General features: G+C 51.8%; 2 protein-coding genes across 2 annotated transcripts in view; both read left to right on the top strand.

Annotated features, from left to right (window-relative positions):
• The window catches only part of LOC148116144 (H-2 class II histocompatibility antigen, E-S beta chain-like), a 43,780-nt gene extending 36,292 nt beyond the window's left edge, over window positions 1-7,488 (top strand). The window contains exons 3-4 of the mRNA XM_087885404.1: window positions 3,172-3,453; window positions 7,310-7,488. Of these exons, the coding sequence (XP_087741530.1) occupies window positions 3,172-3,453; window positions 7,310-7,488 (461 nt within the window). The remainder of the gene's footprint in view (window positions 1-3,171; window positions 3,454-7,309) is intronic.
• A 4,825-nt stretch (window positions 7,489-12,313) lies between these two features.
• LOC148116143 (H-2 class II histocompatibility antigen, E-S beta chain-like) lies at window positions 12,314-24,401 on the top strand. The gene is made up of 4 exons (XM_087885403.1): window positions 12,314-12,398; window positions 14,756-15,028; window positions 18,660-18,941; window positions 24,139-24,401. Exons 1-4 carry the CDS (start codon window positions 12,314-12,316, stop codon window positions 24,399-24,401), a joined length of 903 nt encoding a protein of 300 aa, XP_087741529.1.
• Window positions 24,402-24,403: the final 2 nt, after the last annotated feature.

The following is a 24,403-nucleotide window of genomic DNA, read 5'->3' as shown; positions in this document are numbered from 1 at the left end:
GAGAAGGCATTTGATCGTTTGAACTGGCAATTTTTGTTTAAAATAATAGAGAAAATGCACTTTGGGGAATATTTTATACAATCAATTAGAGCGATATATCAGCAGCAAACAGCACAAATCATAGTTAATGGAGGTTTAACAGAGGCTTTTAAAATTGAGAAAGGAACAAGGCAGGGGTGTCCTCTGTCTCCATTATTATTTATTTTGACTTTGGAGATATTATTGAATAAGATACGTGACTCAGAAAAAGTGAAGGGTATTGTAATTAGACAACAAGACTATAGATTAAGAGCTTTCGCAGATGACCTGGTTATTACTTTATCCCAACCTATAGAGTCGGCTCCACATATATTGAATTTAATCAATCAATATGGGAAAGTATCAGGATTTAAAGTTAATCCATATAAGACAAAGATGATAGTTAAAAATATGACTATACTGGAAAGAGATAAATTAGTAAGATTGACAGACTTTGAAATAGTTAAAAAGGTTAAATACTTAGGGGTATATATAGCAGCTTCAAATGCAAAATTATATAAAAACAACTATGAGGTACTTTGGCAGAAGGTACAGAAGGATATGGAAAATTGGAAAAAACTACAGTTGTCTTTATTGGGAAGAATTGCAGCAATTAAAATGAATGTTTTACCTAGATTTTTATTTTTGTTCCAAATGATACCTGTGCTTAAGAAAGACGAAAATCTAAAAGTATGGCAGAAAGGTGTTAATACTTTTATTTGGGCTGGGAAAAAACCCAGAATAAAAATGAAAATTATACAAGATACACGTGAAAGAGGGGGTCTTAAAATGCCTAATTTAAGATTGTATTATGAAGCAGCGGTGTTATCACATATTAGTGATTGGTTTAATCTAACTGAGGGTAGAGTTCTGAATGTAGAAGGTTATGATTTGTTATATGGATGGCATGCTTATTTGTTATATGATAAAAAAGTGGATAAAGTATTCAAGGTTCATATATTAAGAAATGCTTTGTTAAGGATTTGGAAAAAATATCAGTATAAGTTAAATTACAAGATACCTGTATGGGCAAATCCTAGACATGCAATAGAAAATATAAGTATAGAACAAAAACAGGAGGTGATTACTTATAAAGAGCTTCTTACTATGGAAAGGGGGGTAATGTACTTGAAATCTCTAGATACGTTGAGAGAAGAAGGTATAATTTATACATGGTTTCAGTATGGTCAGCTTCAAGCTAGATGGAAGGAAGATCAAAAAACTGGCTTTGTGCAAAATGAGGAGAATTTGGTAAAACAAATTAGAGATCAAAAACAAATGCATATTAAAAGGTTGTATAATGTTTTATTAGAAATAGATTCCGAGACGGAATTGGTCAAAGACTGTATGATTAAATGGGCACAAAACTTTCAGGAACCAATAATGATGGAGACTTGGGAAAAAATTTGGATTAGAAATGTGAAATTTACACAAGCACAAAATTTAAGAGAAAATTTTTACAAAATGTTTTATAGATGGCATTTAGATCCCAAAAAGTTATCATGTATGTATCCTAATGTGCAAGCTAAATGTTGGAGATGTGACTGTGATGACGCAACTTATTATCATATATGGTGGACTTGTAGAAAAATCAAAGCATTTTGGATAAAGATTTGGTGGGTGATGCAGAATATTCTTAAAAAGAAACTGAAATTTACTCCACAGTTGTTTTTATTGGGTATAACCACAGATTGTACAGTTGTAGAGACTAAATTGATTTTGAACTTGATAACAGCAGCAAGATTGTTGGTTGCACAACATTGGAAGAAGGATTTTTTGCCTACTATTGATGATTGGATATTGAAAGTAACTAATTTAGCTGAAATGGCTAAAATCTCAGCATTTTTGAAGGATCACACACAAGAAAGATATATACAGGACTGGAGAAGATGGATTGATTATATACAAAATAAGTATCAGACCAAAAAATATCAAATAGCTTACGAATGATGTTTTTTTTCTTATTATTTGTACAAGTGCTATATAAGTGATATTAGAAATATTATGTTTAAGAAATAGGATTTCATATATGGGGGGTTAAGGGAATTTTTCTTTTAGGGGTGTTAGCATAATTGGTTATGCAATTTAGCTTACTGTTAAAGCTTAATAGAAATACCTTGTGTTCTGCTCTGGGAAGTCGGGGAAGGGGAGGCGGGGTGGGGGTTGTGGGGAAATTGTATTTGTTGTAAAACTCTTTCAATAAAAAAAAAAAAAAGAAAAAAAAAGAAAATCCCTCAAGAGAAAAACAAAATGGTTAGCAAAGGACTCTGGGCTGGAATGGATCTATTGTCAACTCTCTTGGGGGGTCTCATCCAGACTAAACCCCCCCATTAATCCATCCAAGAGGTGTGCCAGTTGGAGCATTTGCCCTTTCCTTCAAAATGCCTCTTTCTGTTGAGGCTGCCCAAAATTGGGGAGTTTTCAGCCACATCACATTTTGCACTTTTTCCCCCTGAAATCTTCTGCTGATTTTTTTTATTTCTGTATCTTGTGGCTCCTAAAGGGAGAAAAGGAAAAGTGGAAGGAAAAATTTTCTTTCTCCAAATAAAACTTTTTGAAAAGTGATTGAAACACCGAAGAAAATTGGGACAAAGATCTTCTCTTCTCTTCTCTTCTCTTCTCTTCTCTTCTCTTCTCTTCTCTTCTCTTCTCTTCTCTTCTCTTCGCTTCGCTTCGCTCCGCTCCGCTCCTCTCCCCTCCCTCCCCTCTCCTCCTCTCGCTCTCTCTTTCTCTTTCTCTTTCTCTTTCTCTTTCTCTTTCTCTTTCTCTCTCTTTCTCTTTCTCTTTCTCTTTCTCTTTCTCTTTCTCTTTCTCTTTCTCTTTCTCTTTCTTTCTTTGGCTAGCTTGGTTGATCATCTTCAGGGCAGTTCAGAGGCATTTGGCTCCGTCCTCTCTCCTCTCCTCTATAACCTCCGCATGAAGCCGCTGGGTGAGGCCATCCGTCACCAGGGCTGGAGGTCTCCTCCGTCTGCTGATGTTATAAGGTTTCATCTCCACCTCTGGGGACCCAGGAGATGCTGAGGCTGCCCCCTCGAGGGTCCTGGAGGCTGTGGGGGGAGGGGCTGACTCGTGCTGCATCTGTCCTTCCCGTCTTCTGCGTTGTTTCTTTCCTGTTGTGTCTCTCATGTGCCTCTTTCTCCTCCTTCCCTCCAGCCAAGCCCACCGTCTCCATCTCCCCCACCAAGATGGAGCCCTCTTCCCCCAACACCATCCTCCTCTGCACCGCGACCGGCTTTTACCCCGTGGAGATCGAGATCCAATGGCTGAAGAACGGGCGGCTGGAGGAGGAGGGCGTGGCCTTTGGGGAGGAGCTCCAGAACGGAGACTGGACCTACCAGCTTCAGGTGATGTTGGAGACCCAGCCCCAACGGGGGGACGTCTATACTTGCAAGGTGGGGCATGCCAGCCTGGAGGCCCCCATCACCATCCAGTGGGGTAAGCCCCTCCCTCCCCTCCCTCCCCTCCTGTTCTGGGGACCCCACCCTGCCCTGAGAAGGGGAAGAAGCCCACCCCATGGGGAGAGCTGGAATGAACCCTCCTGGGGGAAGGTGGGCCTGATCCTCCTGCTCAGGTGAGGCTCCTTCTCCTTCCCCAGAGCCCCGTTCCTCCAGCTCTGCCAGGAGCAAACTCTGGACGGGGATCATGGGGGCCGTGATAGGAGTGGCCTTCCTGGCTGCGGGTCTCTTCTCCTACCTGAAGAGCAAGAAAGGTGAGTCTGGGGGGCTGGAGGAGAGGTGGTGGGGAGGGGACCCTCTAGGGGAGGCCTCTCCTCAAGCTTAGCAGGTGGCCAAGAGGGGATCCTTGAGGAATGTTTATGGGAACTTCTGTTCTTGGAGGGGCTTTAAGTGAAGACAATGCAACCTATGATGGGCTATCAATGGGGAGGGGTCCCATTGAGTCCTCCAGCCCATGAAGGGTCCTGATTGGGTCTTTTTCTCCTTCCAGCAATTCCCATCCAACCTCCTGCAGGTGAGTTTCTCCTCTTCCCCCTCATCTCAACCCCTCCTAAGAGTTTTAGGTGGCTTTTAAAATTCCTTAATTGTTCCTTTAAAAAAAAAAAAAAAAAACTTGCCTGAACAATATCTCCTTGTTGTGGATAGAGCAGTTTTTTGGATTTTGGGCAACGTTTCTTTACAGAGATCTGAAAAAGTATTGCAATCAAAAACAAAAGCACACACAAACGCTAAAATCTTGCTCAGAATTTTTCCACGTTTTGGGAAATTGTAAAAGGGAAGGGAAGGAGGGGGCCATTCCTTCCCATTCCTCCCTTGGGGAGGGAGCACCCCATGTTTACAATCCCCCACGCATTTTGTAAGCAACCCACCCATTCTGTTAGGCTCACTGTGGAGGGGGGTTCCACCCTGTGGCTGTTTCAAAAGGGGTGACACCACGGGTGAAATGCTCCCAGTTCGGACTGGATAGCCCGATCCGGTAGCGATGGGAGCGGGTGGTTCGGAGAACTGGTAGCAAAAAGCCCCGCGCCCCCCTCCCCCACCATTCCCAGCTGAGCCACATGATCATCAGAGGCTTTTTTTTTTTTAATTTGATTTATATGCCGCCCTTCTCCGAAGACTCAGGGCGGCTTACAATGTGCTCAGCAATAGCCTTCATCCTTTTGTATATTTATACAAAGTCAGCTTATTGCCCCCACAAACTGGGTCCTCATTTCACCTACCTTAGAAAGGATGGAAGGCTGAGTCAACCTTGAGCCTTGGCGAGATTCGAACCCTGCAGTAATTGCAGGCAGCTGGTCTTAATAAGCTTAATAACAGGGTGCCTTAAACCCCTTAAACCCCTGTAGTACCAAGGCTCTTTTTTACTTTTCAAAGCATTTTTTCTACAACCTCTTCCGCCAAAAAAATGCTTTTAAAAGTAAAAAAAAAAAAGTTGGCCATGCCCACCCAGTCACATTACCTCCCCAAGCCACGCCCACAGAACCGGTAGTAACAAATTTTGCATTTCACCCCTACTATGCACTGCGGTATTGTAGGTCACTTCAGCAAATGGCAGGAGATCTGCCCAGCTAAATTGCTGATAATGAACTTAGCATCTCAGGTATTGTTCTGTCATTGCGTTCGCTCGTTCTATACCTCCGTTCGTACTTGGATGAAAGGTGGAGCTGAGTCCTTGAGATGACCCTATCAACTTAATGAACTCCCTCCAAACCTTTGCCCTGAACTGCACCCCACCCTCCGGTCCGAGGGGATCCTTCTTGGCACCCCATACAGACTCCTTTGGGTTCATTAGTTGGAACCTGGACAGGCTCTTCTTCCTGACCCCCCTTCTCCTTGTGAGAATTCACACAATTTCTGGCCAAGTGAGCCCAGGCTCCCCCCTTTGCTGCCACCCCCATCGAAGCCCCGTCTTCTTTCTTCATATGAAGCATCCCAGCCTTTTCCTCCCTGAAATGGGCGGATTCTCTCTCTATGTGTCCCTGCCTGTCAACCACCCCCCTGCAGTGTGGGTCTGCCTTGGGGGTGGGGGATGAAAGGGAAGAAGAATTTATTATTTACGGTAAAAGTGTCTCTTTATATTCTGATTTTCTTCCCCATCTCTTTTTCTACAGCACTCATGAATTAATCCTGCTCTCCGATGCAAAAGCATATTTTTTCTTTAACAACTGATGACTCTTTGTCCTCTTTGCAACCTGTGAGAAATGGAGGCTGAAGGTGGCAGTTTGGGGGAGGAGGAGAATGGCAGCCTGGACCTTCTCCTGCTGAGACACACATATACACCCCAGCTTCCTTCCAGGGCCTCTCTTCCTTGTGAGGGAGGGGTGGAGACCATCTATACTGTCCCCAGGGATGCTAGGTGGACCTGTCACTCCAGACCCCTCAACTCTCCTGGCTTTGAACCCACAGCAGCTTCATCTACATTATTCTTCCTCCCACTCACTTCCCTTCCCTTCGCTTTGCTATCAAAGAATAAACTTCAGATGTAAGAAAACCCTGGAATCCTCCCTTCCTTCCTCTTCCTTTTTGCTGCCCCCGCAGGAGGCTCCTCCCTCCGCTGGCTCTGGATCCACCATCCAGGCTACTTTTGGTCCGAAGCCAGAACTGGTTCAGGAGGAGGGTGGGCAGATCCAGGGAGGTGAAGGGGCAGGACCCCCATTTCTGCTCAGAGGCCCCCTTGCTCTGCTTCCCCTCAAGCCCCCTTTGGAGGAGCAGAAGGGCAGCAGGCACGGTCCTCCCTGAGCATTTGTGGGGAGCCATTGGGGGGCACCCGAGACCCCCCCTCTACATTCACCCAGCCATTTCAGCCATTTCTCTCCTCCACAACTGGAGGGTCCTGCCCCATTTGGGCACCCAATGGCTCCCTCCGTCTTTGGGGCTCAGATTCCAATGGTATAGAGTCTCCTGCTCGATGGTATAAAGGGTGTAAGTTTGAGCAGGAGGTTGGACTAGATGACCTCCAAGGAATCCATCTGAAGCCGTTCCTGGTGCAGAAGACATTGCCACGGAGGGGAAGACCTGCTCTGTGGGAAAAAGGGGGGGAGTTCAATGGGGCAGCCCTAAGTGGAAGACCTCTCCCTTCTCCCCATCACCTCTAGATGGCCCTAGACAGCCCTCCAACTGAGCCTCGCCCCCTCCAGAGGTCATCCAGACTGACTCTGCCATTGTAACTTCAAATGGTCACTAAATGAGCCATCATAAGTCAAGGACTCCTTTCTTCAATGGGCTTTAACTGAGGGAGAAAAGGACTAGAGACCTGTAATGAGGTTGTGGGGAAGGGCCCCTTCAGCCGCTTCCAATGGGGCAGAGGACCTTGTGGCTGCCCCATCTGCAGACTCAGCCATGGGGCGGAGGAGGAGGAGGAGGAGGAGGAGGGGAGTCCCTGAGCTGCCCTGAGGGAGAATCCAGGCTTGTTGCCTGCTGGATCCTGGCCAGGTCCTCAGTTCCGCTTCGGAGGAGCCCAAAGCTTCAGGCTGGGGAAGCGAAGCCCAAGCGCCTCCGCAGCTCTTGGGGGCTGGAGAAAGAAGGGCTGCTCTGGGTGTGTGTGTGTGTGTGTGTGTGTGTGTGTGTGTGTGTGTGTGTGTGTATGAGGGGTGGGGGTGTCAGGAAGAACTCAAGAGAGAATCAAAGTCTTGTGGGGGAGGGAAAAGTTCTGCTTTGATCAGGAGAGCGATGGGATCCCACCAGAGTCTCTCTGGATCTGGGGCCAATTTTGTGAGACTGGCTGTGTCCAAACACACAATTGTTGGGCAGGTTCGGACTCTGCCGCCTCCTTCAGCTGCAGGAGGGGACCCAGTTCTGGCCTGCTGAGGCTGGTGCTGCCCCTCCCCCCATCCCAGGAGAGGATCCAGGCCCCCTCAGGATAGGCGCCCTGTGGGATGCCTGCCTGCTGCAGCTGGGAGAGGGTGGGGGCTCTGAGCCTTGGCCTGGTCTGGCATCACCAACCATTAGCTGGCACTTGATCCTCAGCCCTCAACAGCTGGCAGCTGCCCAGCCTCCGATGCCCTCACCCAGCTGAGAGAGATGGGCCTGGTGAGCCTGAGGATGGGAGACCACCAGGAAGCCTCTGGGCTGCTGTAGAGGCTGAAACTCCTCCAAGACAAGGAGGGAGAAGCTCCAGGCCCTCCTCGAACTCCCCTCCCTCAAAAGATTCACTTCCCATTCCTCTCCCTGGAACTCTCCCCCTCCCCCCTTTCTCAGTTCCTGCCGTTTGGAAGACCTCGTGGGAACCCAATTCCCCTTGTCCAGAGAGAGGGAAAAGGTTAAAATGAGTGGGGGTCTCCCCTTCCTTGGTCCTTGCCCCCACCTCTAAACACAGTAGCCTGTTAGCCTTTCCCACCTTCCTGAGGCTCAGGGTGCAAGGGAGGAAATTGGGGGTCTCCAAGCCCCTCTTTACGCTCCTCCCCAGGGAGCCCTCCCCCCTTTCCTGCCAGTCTCAAGTCAGATGCATGAGGAAGCATCAGGAGAGAGGAAAGGCTCCCCACGGAGAGCAGGACGGAAAACTGGGGGTGGGAGGGAGTGCGGAGGGCGCGAGGGAGAAGAGTGAGGGGGAGGGGAGGGGAAAGTAAGGGGTAGGAAGGAAGAGCAAGGGGGGAATTAGGGAGAGGGAAAAGGGAGGGGGAGGGAGGAAGCGGGAGTGGCGAAGGAGGAGGGAGGGAGGAGAGGGAGGGGGAGGGAAGGGGAAAGCGAGGGGGAAGAGTAAGGGGGAGGGGAGGGGAAAGTAAGGGGTAGGAAGGAAGAGCAAGGGGGGAATTAGGGAGAGGGGAAAGGGAGGGGGAAGGGAGGAAGTGGGAGGGGCAAAGGAGAGGGAGGGAGGAGAGGGAGGGGGAGCGAAGAGAGCGAGGGGGAGGGAAGGGGAAAATTGAGGGGGGAGTGAGGGGGAGCTGGGGGAGGGGAAAGCAAGAGGAGGGAGCGTCAGCGCTGTGCAACTCTATTTCTGACTTCCAGAAAATCGAACGTCCGTCCCACCCAATGAAAAATGGAGCTTTGTGAGCGTCATCCGTCTCCAGGCAGGGGATCCACCGCCAGGTCCGTTGGAGGAGATGGTTCTCGGAGGGGCCGGGGGATGTTCAGCTGTTCAGCCTGGATTTGGCCTTTGTGTCCGCCCATCGAGCCCTTCTGAGGACCCGGGAGAGGCGGAGGTGGGAGTTTGATGGCGCCAAAGGTCTCCTCCTGGCGGGATTTCAGCAGTTGCAAGCAGAGCTGCCTTCCGCAATTGACTGAGGGGGATTTGGTCAATGCCCGTGGTGTCACAAGGGCTGCTCCAGATGTTTTGGGATCGGTTCCAACCTCCTGCAGGTGAGTTTCTCCTCTTCCTCCCTCACCTGAACCCCAGGGGTTTCAAATTCCTTCAATCTTCTTCTGTTTCTCTTTCTCTGAGGTAAACGAAGCACCTTTGAAATGACCCCGCAAAGCCCGCTTGCTGTGGATGAGACAAGTTGCTGAAATTTTGGGCAGCTTTTCCTGAAGGGACCCCAAAATTCAGTGCAATAAAACGCAGTGAAATCTCACTTGGATCGTTTCCACCTTTTGGGAAATTGCTGAAGGGAAGGGAAGGGAAGGGAAGGAGGGGGGCTTCTTCTCACTGGGGGAAGGGGAGGGAGCACCCCAGGTTCATGGGCTGCACTTCCTGACCGGCCCTCTCCTTGTGACATTTGACACAACTTCGGGTCACTAGCACTTAACAGCACTTAGTCCGCTGCTCCACCGAGGCTCATGGAAGCTGCACCCCACATGACCCCTGGGGGGGATGTGGATTGGATAATCCTGACCGGACGATTGGGGGGGGGTTAAGGATTGCTTTCTATATGTGATTTTCGCGCCTTTTGCCTCAGAGTTTGCTTTTCTCTGGTTGCCTTCAGTTCATGCTCAGGAAAAGTCCCTTTCTCTATGAAACGGGAGTCGGGGTGTTTCTTTCGTGAGTGCTGAGAGGAGGCACGCCTGGCATTAAGCGAGGTCTGCAATTAACAGCCATCCCGGAAAAACTCCCGTGGGGGCTGAGCAAAGACCAGGAGCAGATGGGAGCTGCTGCTTCCGCGACTTCCCCGTGGCTGGGAGGCTTCGGGACGGATGGCTGATTCACAGCCGGAGGAGAAGCCGGAGAGAGCCCGATGGTCGCTGGGCGTGGGGAGGTTACTGGAGCTGGAGAAGACCCCCCCAAGGAGCAACAACTACCAGAGGCCGAGGCGGAGATGCTGCCTGGCAGGAAGAGCAGAAAGAAAATCTTCTGACCACCCAGGCTCTGCAACGACTGAGAGAGGCGACCGAGAGTCGTAGAGCCCGCGAAAGGTACGCATTGCCTGCCGGGGGGAGGATGGAGGCCCCGGGGGTGAAACGGAGAGAGCCCAAGCCCCGGAAGAGACCGCTCAGGCCTCCGGAACTCAAGCGGCTGCTGCGGTCCAGGGGGTGGGAGGGGGAGGGGGTGGAAAGGGAGGGGGAGTGGACGGTGGGCCTTCTCCTGCTGAGACCTACCAGCTTCTTTTCAGAGCCTCCCTTTCTTACAAGGGGGGGGGACAGGAACGGGGTGGAGATCCTCTAGACTGACCCGGGAACTCTTGGCCTGCCTGTCCCTCCAGGCCCCCCTCCCCCATCTCTCCTGCTCAGCTGAGACCCCCATTCAGACCTCACAGCCGCTTCACCTGAAATCCACCTGGCGCTTAGACAAGTGTGGAGGCCACTGGATCCAGGGAGATTCCCGAGGATCCGCATGATGAGATCCACCTACCGCTATCTATGGAAATCCCAAATCCAGTTCTGGTCACCAGGAGAGAAAAAAGATCTCGAGACTCTAGAAGGAGTGCAGAGAAGAGCAACCGAGACGATCAGGGTTTTGACTGACCCTCTTATTGGAATTATGATTATGCGATTATTATTCCTCTGTTGCTTTGCATTGACACTGAGAGCTTCTGCACCAGAGACAAATGATTTATGTGTCCAATCACACTTGGCCAAAACACAAAATTCTGTTCTGTTCTGTCCTGTCCTGTCCTGTCCTGTCCTGTCCTGTCCTGTCCTTGCACGAGCATCATCACAGACCCCTGCGGCCCCACAAGCACTTGCCCCTCCCACAAGCTCATCCCCTCTTTCCCCCTCCCCCTGGTCCAGGCCACCTAAGGTTGGGGACCCCTGGGTTAAAGGAGGGCCCAGATTGTTGGGGGCCAGAGGCTGACTCCCTAAACTGCCGAGAGAGGGCCGGGAAGCCCTGGGAAGCGGGATAGAAGTCTAAGGGCTTCTGCTCTCTAGGGAACCCCCTCAGTGCCAAGGCAAGTGGAGTTGGCTTCAGGGAGCATCCGTGCCTTTCTCCTCTCCCTTTGGGGCTGCTTCAGAGGTGGGTTTCAGCCGGTTCGGACCAGTTCTGGAGAACTGGTAGCAGAAACTTTAAGTCGTTCGGAGAACCAGTCAATACCACCACTGATTGGCCCCGCCCCCATCTATTCTCTGCCTCTTGAGTCCCAGCTGATCAGGAGGAAATGGGGATTTTGCAGTATCCTTCCCCTGCCACGCCCACCAAGCCACGCCCACAGAACCGGGAGTAAACATTTGGGAACCCCACCCCTGGGGCGCTTGTGGGGCAGCATCCATGGGCTCTGCTGGGCTCCCCTATTGCTGCTGGTGGGGGCGCTGGCCCGGATCCCCAGAAGCGAAAGGGGGGAGGAGACTCCTGGTAAGGAGGGAACTCGGTGGGGGAGGAGGAGGTTCGGGAAGGAGGTGGCTGGTCTAGACCCCCCACGATACCCATGAGGGGGGGATGCCCAGGACGTGGGAAGGAAGGTGCTGGGTCTTGAAGGCCAAATCTGGCTTTTTCAGGCTCCTGCCTCAGTGGGCCTATTTCCCAGGGAGACAAACTGAGAAAGGAAGATCGTTTTATTACCATTTATCAGAATATTCAGACGAAAGGGATTCCTCTCCTTCAAAGAGGGACCTTCGCTTCCATCCCCTTTCAGAGTGAGCAGAAGGAAGAAATCTGAAGGAGGAAGGGGGATTGGGCAGGATAATAGCATTAGGATCCTATGAAAACGAGGGCTGAAGGGGCAGAGATTGGGAGGAGAAAAGTTCTTTGGGGCCCACGAAAGAGAGAAGCCAGACCCCAATCTGGACTGACCAACTTTTCTTATCTGGAGTCTCCGGCTTGTTTCTCAGTTGAGGGATGTTAAAAGCTCATAACCATGAAGATCACTTTAAGAGAGAGCATCTCAATCAGATTAGAAGACAAAGTAACTATGTCATTTGCCCCTCAGGGAGGACAGCAGCCTTATAACATTTGAGGGGCTGCCAGGAAGAAGGAGGGGTCCCCCTCTTCTCCAAAGCACCGGAAGGCAGGACCAGAGACGACGGAGGGGAACGGACCGAGGAGAGAAGCAACCTGGAACCAAGGAGGAATTTCTGGAGAGCGACCAACCAGAGGAACAGAAGTGGCCTTCAGGAGTTGTGGGAGCTCCATCACTGGAGGCCTCCAAAAGGACACAGGACCACCATTGTGGGGAGAATGGCACATGGGACCTCCTGCCCGAGCAGAGGGTTGGGCTAGAAGACGACCCTGCCCGGAGACCGATGACACTGCATAAGGGGGAATTCTGATTGGTTCTGCTTCTTCCGGCTACTCTCCAGGCTGACTCTGAGAGAAGGAAGTTCCTTTTTAACCCTTTCCCCTCCACTCCGCTGAAGATGATGGGACCCAGCCTGGGAAGGAAACCTTCGGAAAGCGACCCACAAGTTGAGAGATCGAACCTTCTCCCCCCAAACTCTTTTATCTCCCACCCAGTCCAGACCCACCAGTTCTGCTTCTGGGGCTGGGAACGTCTAGGTCTCCCCATTCTTGGGGGGGGCGTTGTGGGGCAGCATCCATGGGCTCTGCTGGGCTCCTCCAGCTGTTGATGGGGGCGGCGCTGTCGGGGATCCCTGGAAGCGAAGAGGGGAAGGAGACACCGGGTAAGGAGGGGGCTGGGAGGGACCCACGGATGCTGGGGGGTGGAGAGAGGAAAGGGGGGACTGAGACCCCAGGAGAGACTTTGGGAAAGGGGTCGGGGGCAAGAGAGGCGAAGTTTCCAAGCCCGAATCAATTTGGAGCCCCCAAAGTTTCTTCCGCACTTTCAGACCTGAATCCACAAATGCCACCACCAAAAGTATAAGAAAAAGAATTTTCACTTTTTCTCCTGAATCTCAGATTTGAGGCTTTGAAGGTCAAGCAAGAGTGGAGCTTGGATCCCTTCTTGGGGAGCCCCTGAATTTGGGGAGGGGACCAAGAACCCCCCACCCCATAATCCCCGATTCCTCAAGCAGGACCTGGAGGGCGGGGGGAGGGGGGGCTTTGAGAGAAGGGTATTTGGGGGTCTGAGTTGCTCCTCGGAAATTAACTCCCCCAAACTCTCCCTTTAGTGAAGGGGGCGGGAGACCCTCCCTTTGAGGGGGTCTTAGGGGGGCTCTGGGGAGGTTTTGGGGCAGGACAGGAAACGGCAACTGATTATCCCAAGTAGGAATCTTTTCTCCATCTTTCAGGATCCCTTTTCATTTCTTGCTGCAATTGGCTTGAAAACAGAACTTAAAACGCAGAATATTAGTGAGGAGTGAAAAGGGGCCTCAATAACCGACTTAAGTTTCTCCTCTGCTCGGAACGATCTCCTGCATCGGGCGAAGTCAAGGGAGGCTCTGCCCGGAGACCGATGACGCTGCAGAAGGGAGGATTCCCATTGGTCCTCCTGCTCTTTCTGGACTCTCCCTCTTCCGAAGTCCTGGGAAACCTCCTCCCCCCCTCCAGACCCTCCGATTCCTCCTCTGGGGCTGGGAGCGTCTTTCTCCCCCCTTTGGGGCGCTTGTGGGGAGCCTCCATGGCTTTGGCTGGGCTCCCCCTGATGCTGCTGCTGGGGGCGCTGGCCCGGATCCCCGGGAGCGAAGGGGGGGAGGAGACCCCCGGTAAGGAGGGGGCTGGGCGGGGGAGGAGGGGGCTGGGAAGGGGGAAGGAAGCCGATGGGTCTCCAGAGCCTCCAGCAGCCTCGATCTCTGCGTGGTCTCCTCCCCCTTCCTCCCCACAGCCCCCCCCAGGAGGACGGAGAGGGACCCTAATCCTAACCCTCCCCCCATGTAGCCCAGGTGGGGGTCGCGGCCTCTCCTGTGCCTGGGTGGGAGGGGTTGCAGGGAAAGAGGAAGGGAGGAAAAGCGAAAGAGGGAAACTGAGGCATTTTCAGCCCTGAATCCCCAGAAGGGAAAAGAGGCATTTGAGCAAAAGTCTTTTGGCTTTTTCAGAAACTTCCGTTTTTCTTCTGAATCTCAGATTTGAGGCTTTGGAGGTCAGGCAAGAGGGGGGCTTCGGGCCCTTCTGGGGAGCCCCTGAATTTGGGGAGGAGACCAAGAAGTCCCCACCCCTATAATCCCCGTGGAGGGGAGGGGGAAGGGAGGGAGAAGGAGGGGGTGGGAGACCCTTCCTTTGAGAGGCTCTTCGGGGGGGGGCTGCACTGCAGGGTCTTTTTGGGGAGGGGGAGAGGAATCAGGAGTCCCCCAAAGGGAGGGAGCTGGGCTGAAGATTCCGGGGAAGAAGAAAGGGGGGGAGAATGAGGGAAGGTGGGGGTTGAAGGGCTGGGAGACCCCAGGAGAGTCAGTTTAGATGTCCTCATTGTGGCCCCTCCCCAGATCCCCTCCCAAAAGAAGAGAGAGTGGGGGGAATGGAAGCTACTTTCCCTCCAGGCCCCCCCCCCCATCCTTCCTGCCCCTTGAGATGCAACCTTCCCTGCAGAGACTGAATGGGATTGCTGGACCGGTTGAGCTTCTGCCTGCCTTTTCCCACCCCTCCCCCTCTTTCCTCCCCTTCACCCTACAGACCCCCCAGGAAGCCTCCCTTCCTCTCTGGGACTGAGAGAGTTCACGTTCCCTCCTCCAGGGGGCCTCTTCCACCAGTCTCTCTCTCTTTTTTTTTTAAATTTGATTTATATGCAGCCCTTCTCCGGAGACTCAGGGCGGCTTACAATGCGTTAAGCAATAGCCTTCATCCTTTTGTATATTTATACAAAGTCAGCTTATTGCCCCCACAAACTGGGTCCTCATTTCACCTACCTTAGAAAGGATGGAAGGCTGAGTCAACCTTGAGCCTTGGCGAGATTCGAACCCTGCAGTAATTGCAGGCAGCTGGTCTTAATAAGCTTAATAACAGGGTGCCTTAAACCCCTGTACTACCAAGGCCCCTTCTTGGACCTCTCGGAAGGTCCCCCACCCCGCCCCCTCCTCCTCTTCCAATGGCTGGGAGCGATGGGCCCTGGAGTCCCTCCTGACCGCCTTCCTCCCCCTCCCCCTCGCAGCCCATTTCCTGGTCCAGCAGAAGTGCGAGTGCCGCTTCCTCAACGGGACGCAGCGGGTGAGGTTCCTGGACCGCTACCTCTACAACCAGCAGGAATACCTCCGCTTCGACAGCGACCTCGGGAAGTACGTGGCCGTCACGGAGTTTGGGAAGAGGGATGCAGACACCTGGAACAGCGATGAGCAGCTCCTGCAGGTCGAGAAGTCCGGAGTGGATTCCTTCTGCCGGTACAACTATGAGGGTCTCCAGAGGATTTCTGTGATTGACCGGAGAGGTGAGTTCGTGGGGGGGGGAGTTAGGGGGGAGTTTGGGGGAGGGGACCCCCTTTTCCTCTCCTTGATTGAGACTCTCCCGGATGAAGATTTAGTGGTGATTTCAAAAGCAAGGATGACTCAAATTCAGTGGAAAAATCAGTTCATTAATTCATGAAGAGACTTAATTGAAAGGCTTCAGGGGATTCAGGCTGCCTCTCCCTCTCCGCCCCCCCCCCAGCAAAGCCCCAGAGCCCCCTTGGGAGCCCTTTCCAGAAGGCCAATAAGGGGTGGGGGGCTCTCTCCCCCTCTGGGGCCTTTGGGATTTCAGGATAAAAAAAAAAAAAGAATCTTCAAAGGGAATCCACGAAATCCTTTCTCTCCAGGTCTCCGTTCTCTCTATTCTTTATTCAGAGTCATTTCCACTCCGGCATCTTTTCAATCCAGGAAATAAATAAGTAAATAAGTAAGTAAGTAAAATATAGAAATATATAAAATTAATTAAATAAATAAATAAAAGGAAAAATTAATAAAATAAATGAGTCTCCCCAGTGCCCTCTCCTGCCCAGGAGATTTCGAGGCTACCAAGAGGGAGGAGCGTCTGATTGGCCGGAGAGGAGAGTCTTGGGGGGGGCTCTTCCCTGGGAGGGGGACACCAGAACCCCCCCTTTCCTTTCCTTTCCTTTCCTTTCATTCCTTGGGATCCTCCCAGATGGAGATTTTACTCCTCATTTATTTATTTATTTATTCTGCACTCTCAGATGTGCAAAATCCCCCTTTTCTTCCCAGGCTCCAAACTCTCCTCCTGTCTGGAATCTAGGATCCCTTTGATCCATTCCCCCCCCCAAGAAAATCCATCCAGATAAGGTTTTTTGGGGGTGGGGGTGGGGGGGAATCCAGCCAGGTCTCTCTCTCTCCTCCTCAATACTGGCAGTCCTCCACTTAACAACAGTTCGTTTAGTGACTGTTGAAAATTACAACAGCAGTGAAAACAAATGACTTATGACTGTTTTTCACACTTATGACCCTTGAAGCCTCCCCAGGGTCACGTGATCTAAATCCAGATGCTTGGCAACGGACTCTTCCTTGTGACGGTCACAGCATTCCAGAGTCACGTGATCCCCTTTTGCGACCTTCCCATAAGCAAAGTCCGTGGGGAAGCCGGATTCACTTAACAGCCCTGTTACTCATTTAACAACTGCAGTGATTCACTTAACGACTGTGGCAAGAAAGGTCATAACATGGGGCAACATTCATTGAACAAACGTCTCACTTAGCAACAGAAATCTTGGGCCCAATTGTGGTCCTAAGTCGAGGACTCCCTGTATCTACATATATATTTCTCTCTATCCCTGATTCATTTCTATCCTATTCAGGAACCTCCCGTCTCCCTCCCTCTTCCCACCCAGAAGCCCCTCCCTCTCTTCCTCTGCTCCAGAAATGCTGTTTTGGGCACTTTGGGATAAAACCTCATTTTTTACCCAAAATAAAAAAAAGAATTAGTTGACCCCTTTCTATGGATCTTCTGCTTTTTTTTCATCTTTATTCATTCAGAGTCATTTCCAGTCCAGCAGCTTTTCAATCCACTAAACAAACAAATGAGTAACAAAAGCAGCTTAGAATTTGTAATCATGATTCAATGCTTAAACCGAGATGTAAAACCCCCAATAATAGGAACCCTGATCGCTTCCGTTCTTCCTTCCTGATTTGGGGGGAGAATCCAAAAACACCCACAAGCCTTAAAACTGAATTTGGGGTCAGAAGGAATAAATTGGGCCTCCATTCAGCCCTGAAGCCTCAGATTCTTTCATTCTCTCTTCCGGATTCCTTCAATGTTCCCTACATTCCTTTTTCTCCTTTTATTTCTTTGTCTAATAAAAATCTTCTATATTTCTATCCACTGATGGGGTTTCAGAGGCCAATCAAGGATTTTAGCTGCCCTTGTTGCCATTCGGCCATTCCAGGGAAATTATATTCCTTTTATTAGAATCAGAAAAGTCTTGAAAGCATCATCACTTAAGAACTGGTTAAGTTTAATGTTCCCATTGGGAGCCCAGAGATTCTCCAAAAATAACGTCTCACCATAGAATCCAACAAGATCTTTCTTCCATAAGAGGAAAACCTCCAGATCCTAAGAGAGAAAAGCCTCTTGGAGCATTTAAGCATCATAGAATTTACTGTTAATAAGAAAATCCCTCAACAGAAAAAAAAATTGTCAACTCTCTTGGGGGGCTCATCCAGGCTAACCCCCCCCCCATTAATCCATCCAAGAGTTGTGCCAGTTGGAGCATTTGCTGAAGGAGGAGCTCAAGATCCAAGATCCCCTCTGGATCCCTTCCCCACTCCCTGCCCCCCTCATCCAGGGCAGAAGCTTCCCTCTGGGAGTCAGAGGGACCCCTCCCCACCTCCTTCCCCAGGAATGGCCGGTTCCTGCGGCTGGGAAGGAGGCCGGCTGGGTGGGTCTCCCTCTGAATCCCCCCAAAGCCCCTGCAGGAAGGATCCTCGAGAGATCATGAGATCCCCCAAACCTCTTCTGCCCTTCCTGCTCTGAAGGGGGGATTCAGGGTCTCTCATCTTCAATGGGGGAGAAACTTTTCCTTCAGGGGATTCTGGCAGTTATGGGGAGCAAAGGGCTGCCCCCCCCCATTGGGCTCCTTTGCCCTTTCCTTCAAAATGCCTCTTTCTGTTGAGGCTGCCTAAAATTGGGGGGTTTTGTAGCCACATCACATTTTGCACTTTTCCCCCTAAAATCTTCTGCTGATTTTTTGTGTATCTTGTGGATCCTAAAGGGGGAAAAGGGAAAGTGGAAGGAGAAATTTTCTCTCTCCAAATAAAACATTTTGAAAAGTGATTGAAACACCAAAGAAAATTGGGACAAAGATCTTCTCTTCTCTTCTCTTCTCTTCTCTTCTCTTCTCTTCTTCTCTCCTTTCCTCTCCTCTCCTCTCCTCTCCTCTTTCCTCTTTCTCTTTCTTTCTCTTTCTCTTTCTTTCTTTCCTAGCTTGGTTGATCACCTTCAGGGCTGCCCAGAGGCATTTGGCTCCGTCCTCTCTCCTCTCCTCTATGACCTCCGCATGAAGCCGCTGGGTGAGGCCATCCGTCACCAGGGCTGGAGGTCTCCTCCGTCTGCTGATGTGATAAGGTTTCATCTCCGCCTCTGGGGACCCAGGAGATGCTGAGGCTGCCCCCTCGAGGGTCCTGGAGGCTCTGGGGGGAGGGGCTGAATGGGGGATTAGGGGCTTCGGCTGAACCCTGGAAAGGCCAAAGGGCTTTGGGTGTTGGGAGCCCCAAGATGGGGGACTTTAACCAACTTCCTTCTGGGTGGAGCTGCATTGTCCCAGAGACCCAGTTGGCAATTCTGGAGATTCTCCTGGACTCCCGGAGAGCAGGTGGCAGTCACGGCTAGGAGAGTGTCTGTAAGACTTTGGGTTAGCTGTGGCCACTTTGGCAAATAAATTTAATAAATAACTAAATTTACTAAACAAACAACAAACAAACAAATGTTGTGGTATTACACCTAATTAAAAATCTGGTTTCATTTTCAACGAGATCCCAAGAATCATCCGACTCGTGCTGCGTCTGTCCTTCCCGTCTTCTGCGTCATTTCTTTCCTGTTGTGTCTCTCATGTGCCTCTTTCTCCTCCTTCCCTCCAGCCAAGCCCACCGTCTCCATCTCCCCCACCAAGATGGACCCCACTTCCCCCAACACCATCCTCCTCTGCACCGCGACCGGCTTTTACCCCGTGGAGATCGAGGTCCAGTGGCTGAAGAACGGGCGGCCGGAGGAGGAGGGCGTGGCCTTTGGGGAGGAGCTCCAGAACGGAGACTGGACCTATCAGCTCCAGGTGATGCTGGAGACCCAGCCCCAACGGGGGGATGTCTACACTTGCCAGGTGGGGCATGCCAGCCTGGAGGCCCCTATCACTGTCCAGTGGGGTAAGCCCCTCTCTCCCCTCCCTCCCCTCCTGGTCTGTGGACCCCATCCTGCCCTGAGAAGTGGGAGAGACCCTCCCTGTGGGGGGGGGGGCAGAATGGAGCCTCCTGGGGGAAGGTGGGCCTGATCCTCCTGCTCAGGTGAGGCTCCTTCTCCTTCCCCAGAGCCCCGTTCCTCCAGCTCTGCCAGGAGCAAACTCTGGACGGGGATCATGGGGGCCGTGATAGGAGTGGCCTTCCTGGCTGTGGGGCTCTTCTCCTACCTGAAGAGCAAGAAAGGTGAGTCTGGGGGGCTGGAGGGGAGGTTGTGGGGAGGGGACCCTCTAGGGGAGGCCTCTCATTAAGCTTAGCAGGTGGCCAAGAGGGGCCCCTTGAGGAGTGTTTATGGGAACTTCTGTTCCTCAAGCGGTTATTAAGTGAAGATCACACAACCTATTATGGGCTGTCAAAGGGGATAGGGACACCCCACCAGTCCTCCAGCCCATAAAGGTTTCTGATTGAGTCTTTTTCACTTTCCAGCAATTCCCATCCAACCTCCTGCAGGTGAGTTTCTCCTCTTCCCCCTTATCTGAACCCCTCCTACAAGTTATTGGTGGTTTTTAAATTTCCTTAATTGTTCCTTAAAAAAAACATGCCTGGACAATATCTCCTTGCTGTAGATACAGCAGATTTTTGATTTTTGGCAGCTTTTCCTTACAGAACTCTGAAAAAGTACTGCAATCAAAAACAAAACACACCCAAATGCTAAAATCTTGCCCAAAATTTTTCCAAGTTTTGGGAAATTGCAAAAGGGAAGGGAAGGTGGGGGGCATTCCTTCCCATTCCTCCCTTGGGGAGGGAGCACCCCAGGTTTAGATTCCCCACGGATTTTGTAAGCACCCCCCCATTCTGTTAGGGTCACTGTGGAGGGGGGTTCCTGAGGGTATTCAGGGGACAAATTCCACCCTGTGGCTATTTTAGAAGGGGTGAATCCCATGCTACTATGCACTGCGGTATTGAAGGCCACTTCAGCAAATGGCAGGAGATCTGCCCAGCTAAATTGCTGATAATTATCAGAGCATCTCAGGTATTGTTCTATCATTGCGTTCGCTCGTTCTCTACCTCCGTTCGTCCTCGGGTGGGAGGTGGAGCTGAGTCCTTGAGATGAAACTATCAACTTAATGAACTCCCTCCAAAACTTCTCCCTGAACTGCACCCCACCCTCCGGTCCGAGAGGATCCTTCTTGGCACCCCATACAGACTCCTTTGGGTTCATCAGTTGGAACCTGGACAGGCTCTTCTTCCTGACCCCCCTTCTCCTTGTGAGAATTCCCACAATTTCTGGCCAAGTGAGCCCAGGCTCCCCCCTTTGCTGCCACCCCCATCGTAGCCCCGTCTTCTCTGTTCATATGAAGCATCCCAGCCTTTTCCTCCCTGAAATGGGCGGATTCTCTCTCTATGTGTCCCTGCCTGTCAACCACCCCCCTGCAGTGTGGGTCTGCCTTGGGGGTGGGGGATGAAAGGGAAGAAGAATATATTATTTACAGGAAAAGTGTCTCTTTATATTCTGATTTTCTTCCCCATCTCTTTTTCTACAGCACTCATGAATTAATCCTGCTCTCCGATGCAAAAGGATATTTTTTATTTAACAGCTGAAGACTCTTTGTCCTGTTTGCAACCTGTGAGAAATGGAGGCTGAAGGTGGCAGTTTGGGGGGAGGAGGAGAATGGCAGCCTGGACCTTCTCCTGCTGAGACACATATATACACCCCAGCTTCCTTTCAGAGCCGCTCTTTCTTGTGAGGGAGGGGTGGAGACCATCTAGACTGTCCCCAGGGATGCTAGGTGGACCTGTCACTCCAGACCCCTCAACTCTCCTGGCTTTGAACCCACAGCAGCTTCATCTACATCATTCTTCCTCCCACTCACTTCCCTTCCCTTCGCTTTGCTATAAAAGAATAAACTTCAGATGTAAGAAAACCCTGGAATCCTTCCTTCCTCTTCCTCCTCTTCCTTTTTGCTGCCCCCACAGGAGGCTCCTCCCTCCGCTGCCTCTGGATCCACCATCCTGGCTACTTTGGGTCCGAAGCCAGAACTGGTTCAGGAGGAGGGTGGGCAGATCCAAGGGGGACGAAAGGGCAGGACCCCCCTTTCTGCTCAGAGGCCCCCTTGCTCTGCTTCCCCTCAAGCCCCCTTTGGAGGAGCAGAAGGGCAGCAGGCACAGTCCTCCCTGAGCGTTTGTGGGGAGCCATTGGGGGGCACCCGAGACTCCCCTACATTCACCCAGCCATTTCAGCCATTTCTCCCCTTCACAACTGGAGGGTCCTGCCCCATTTGGGCACCCAATGGCTCCCTCCCTCTTTGGGGCTCAGATTCAAATTGTATAGAGTCTCCTGCTCGATGGTATAAATGGTGTAGGCCCGAGGAGGAGGTTGGACTAGATGACCTCCAAGGAATCCATCTGAACCTTTCCTGGCGTAGAAGAAATATGCCACGGAGGGGAAGACCTGCTCTGTGGGAAAAAGGGGGGGAGTTCAATGGGGCAGCCCTAAGTGGAAGACCCCTCCCTTCTCCCCATCACCTCTAGATGCCCCTAGACAGCCCTCCAACTGAGCCTCGCCCCCTCCAGAGGTCATCCAGACTGACTCTGCAGGACTCCAGGGGCCTCCATCATCGAGGCAGAATTTCCCCCTCCCCTTCCTCATCTGGGGTCTTGGGGCCACCACAGGAAAAATAATTATAAGAAATAACCAACTGAACTCAACAGAAGAAAGACGAAAACCTCCTTCAATGCATTTGGGGTTGACATAAAAAGGGGGGGAAAGAGGGATGGGGGAATATTCGGAGCCTCCCAACCAACCAGAGGAAAGAGATGGAAGTTTCTGTGAATTAGCTGAGGCCCAGAGGAAGCTCCCCGCAAGAGTCATGGGGGGCTTGGACTCCCCTGGCCTCACCTGGGAGGCAGGTTCTGGGCCTTGTGGAAGAGGAAAGAGGCTCCTGGGAAACCCAGCAGACCAGAGGCCGCCTTGAAAGCAGCCCCCCCTCCTTTCCCCCCATACGGGGCCTTTGCCACCAGGGGAGGGGAGACCCTGGACGGGGCCTTCTCCAACCCCCAGGGAGCCTTTGAGGCCGTCCCTCCCCCTCCTCCTCCTGGCCCCTCCGATCCTCTCTCTGGGAGGCTCCGGTCAGCAGAGAAGCCTTTAAGGTTCATCAGAGAGGACCCAGGAGAGAACTAGGGAGACTGTGGCCGGCAGAAGCCATGGAGGCTCTACGAGGAGATTCCTTCAAGGGCAGAAATTGGAAGGTATTTAAAGAGGCTGCAACGAACGAACAACATACTGATGTGAACGAATAAGCTTCTACTGTCTCTGCTTATATTCAAAATATAAGGGTTGGAGTTATCTATCCATTCATCCATCTACAGTATATATATGTCTGTCTGTCTACCTAGTTACAGTATCTATATCACCTATGTATCTGCAGTATCTATCACCTATTTATATCTGTCTGTCTGTTTATCTGTCTGTCTATCTATCTATGTATCAAATTTATGTAGCCACACATCTCACAACAAGTGACTCTGGGTCACATACAACAAAAATAAAAACAGGTATTTACATGAAAGTATTAAAAAAATTAAAGCAATAAAAAATATTTTAAAAAGAAGGAATATTAGGCAAAGAGTCACTTTTTTCAGTGCCATTGTAACTTCAAATGGTCACTAAATGAACCGTCATAAGTCAGGGACTCCTTTCTTCAATGGGCTTCAACTGAGGGAGAAAAGGACCAGAGAGCTCTAATGAGGTGGTGGGGAGGGGCCCCTTCAGCCACCTCCAATGGGGCAGAGGACCTTGTGGCTGCCCCACCTGCAGACTCAGCCATGGGGCGGAGGAGGAGGAGGAGGGGAGGCCCTGAGGGTGAATGGAGGCTTGTTGCCTGCTGGATCCTGGCCAGGTCCTCAGTTCCGCTTCGGAGGAGCCCAAAGCTTCAGGCTGGGGAAGCGAAGCCCAAGCGCCTCTGCAGCTCTCGGGGGATGGAGAAAGAAGGGCTGCTCTGTGTGTGTGTGTGTGTGTGTGTGTGTGTGTGTGTGTGTGTGTGTATGAGGGGCATGGGGGGTGTCAGGAAGAACTCAATCAAAGTCTTGTGGGGGAGGGGAAAGTTCTGCTTTGATCAGGAGAGCGATGGGATCCCACCAGAGTCTCTCTGGATCTGGGGCCAATTTTGGGTGACTGGTTGTGTCCAAACACACAATTGTGGGGCAGGTTCGGACTCTGCCGCCTCCTTCAGCTGCAGGAGGGGACCCAGTTCTGGCCTGCTGAGGCTGGTGCTGCCCCTCCCCCCCCATCCCAGGAGAGGATCCAGGCCGCCTCAGGATAGGCGCCCTGTGGGATGTCTGCCTGCTGCAGCTGGGAGAGGGTGGGGGCTCTGATCTGGCATCACCAACCATTAGCTGGCATTTGATCCTCAGCCCTCAACAGCTGGCAGCTGCCCAGCCTCCGATGCCCTCACCCAGCTGAGAGAGGTGGGCCTGGTGAGCCTGAGGATGGGAGACCACCAGGAAGCCTCTGGGCTGCTGTAGAGGCTGAAACTCCTCCAAGACAAGGAGGGAGAAGCTTCAGGCCCCCCTCGAACTCCCCTCCCTCAAAAGATTCACTTCCCATTCCTCTCTCAGCCTTGCCTGATCTCCCCGAAACTCTCCTCCCCCTCCCCCCTTTCTCAGTTCCTGCCGTTTGGAAGACCTCGTGGGAACCCAATTCCCCTTGTCCAGAGAGAGGGGACAAGGTTAAAATGAGTGGGGGTCTCACCTTCCTTGGTCCTTGCCCCCACCTCTAAATACAATAGCCTTTTAGCCTTTCCCACCTTCCTGAGGCTCGGGGTGCAAGGGAGGAAATTCGGGGTCTCCAAGACCCTCTTTATGCTCCTCCCCCGGGAGCCACCCCCCTTTCCTGCCAGCCTCAGGTGCTTGAGGAAGCCCGACCCCCAGTCCTGCATCAGGAGGGAGGAAAGGCTGCCTACGCAGAGCAGGACAGAAAACGGGGGTGGGAGGGAGTGGGGAGGGAGCCAGGGGGAAGAGTGAGGGGGAGGGATGAGGAGTGGAGGACCGAGGGAGGGAGGAGAGTTAGGGGGAGGGAGGAGAGCAAGGGGGAGGGGGAGGGAGAGGGGGGAGGGGAAAGCAAGACGAGGGAGTGGCAGTCTTGCAGAATTCTATTTCTGACTTCCAGAAAGTCGAACGTCCGTCCCACCCAATGAAAAATGGAGCTTTGGGAGCGTCATCCGTCTCCAGGCAGAGGAGCCTCCGAGGGGTCCTTTGGAGGAGATGGTTCTCGGAGGGGCCGGGGGATGTTCAGCTGTTCAGCCTGGATTTGGCCTTTTTGTCCGCCCATCGAGCCCTTCTGAGGACCCGGGAAAGGCGGATGATGGTATTAAAAGTCTCCTGGCGGGATTTCAGCAGTTGCAAGCAGAGCTGCCTTCCGCAATTGACTGAGG

Source organism: Pantherophis guttatus, chromosome 2, assembly GCF_059756535.1.
Source record: "Pantherophis guttatus breed Tessera chromosome 2, ASM5975653v1, whole genome shotgun sequence".
In the NCBI taxonomy this organism is placed as follows: Eukaryota; Metazoa; Chordata; class Lepidosauria; order Squamata; family Colubridae; genus Pantherophis; species Pantherophis guttatus.
The sequence above is the reverse complement of the archived record's forward strand: the minus strand, read 5'-3'. Positions and strand labels throughout refer to the sequence as shown.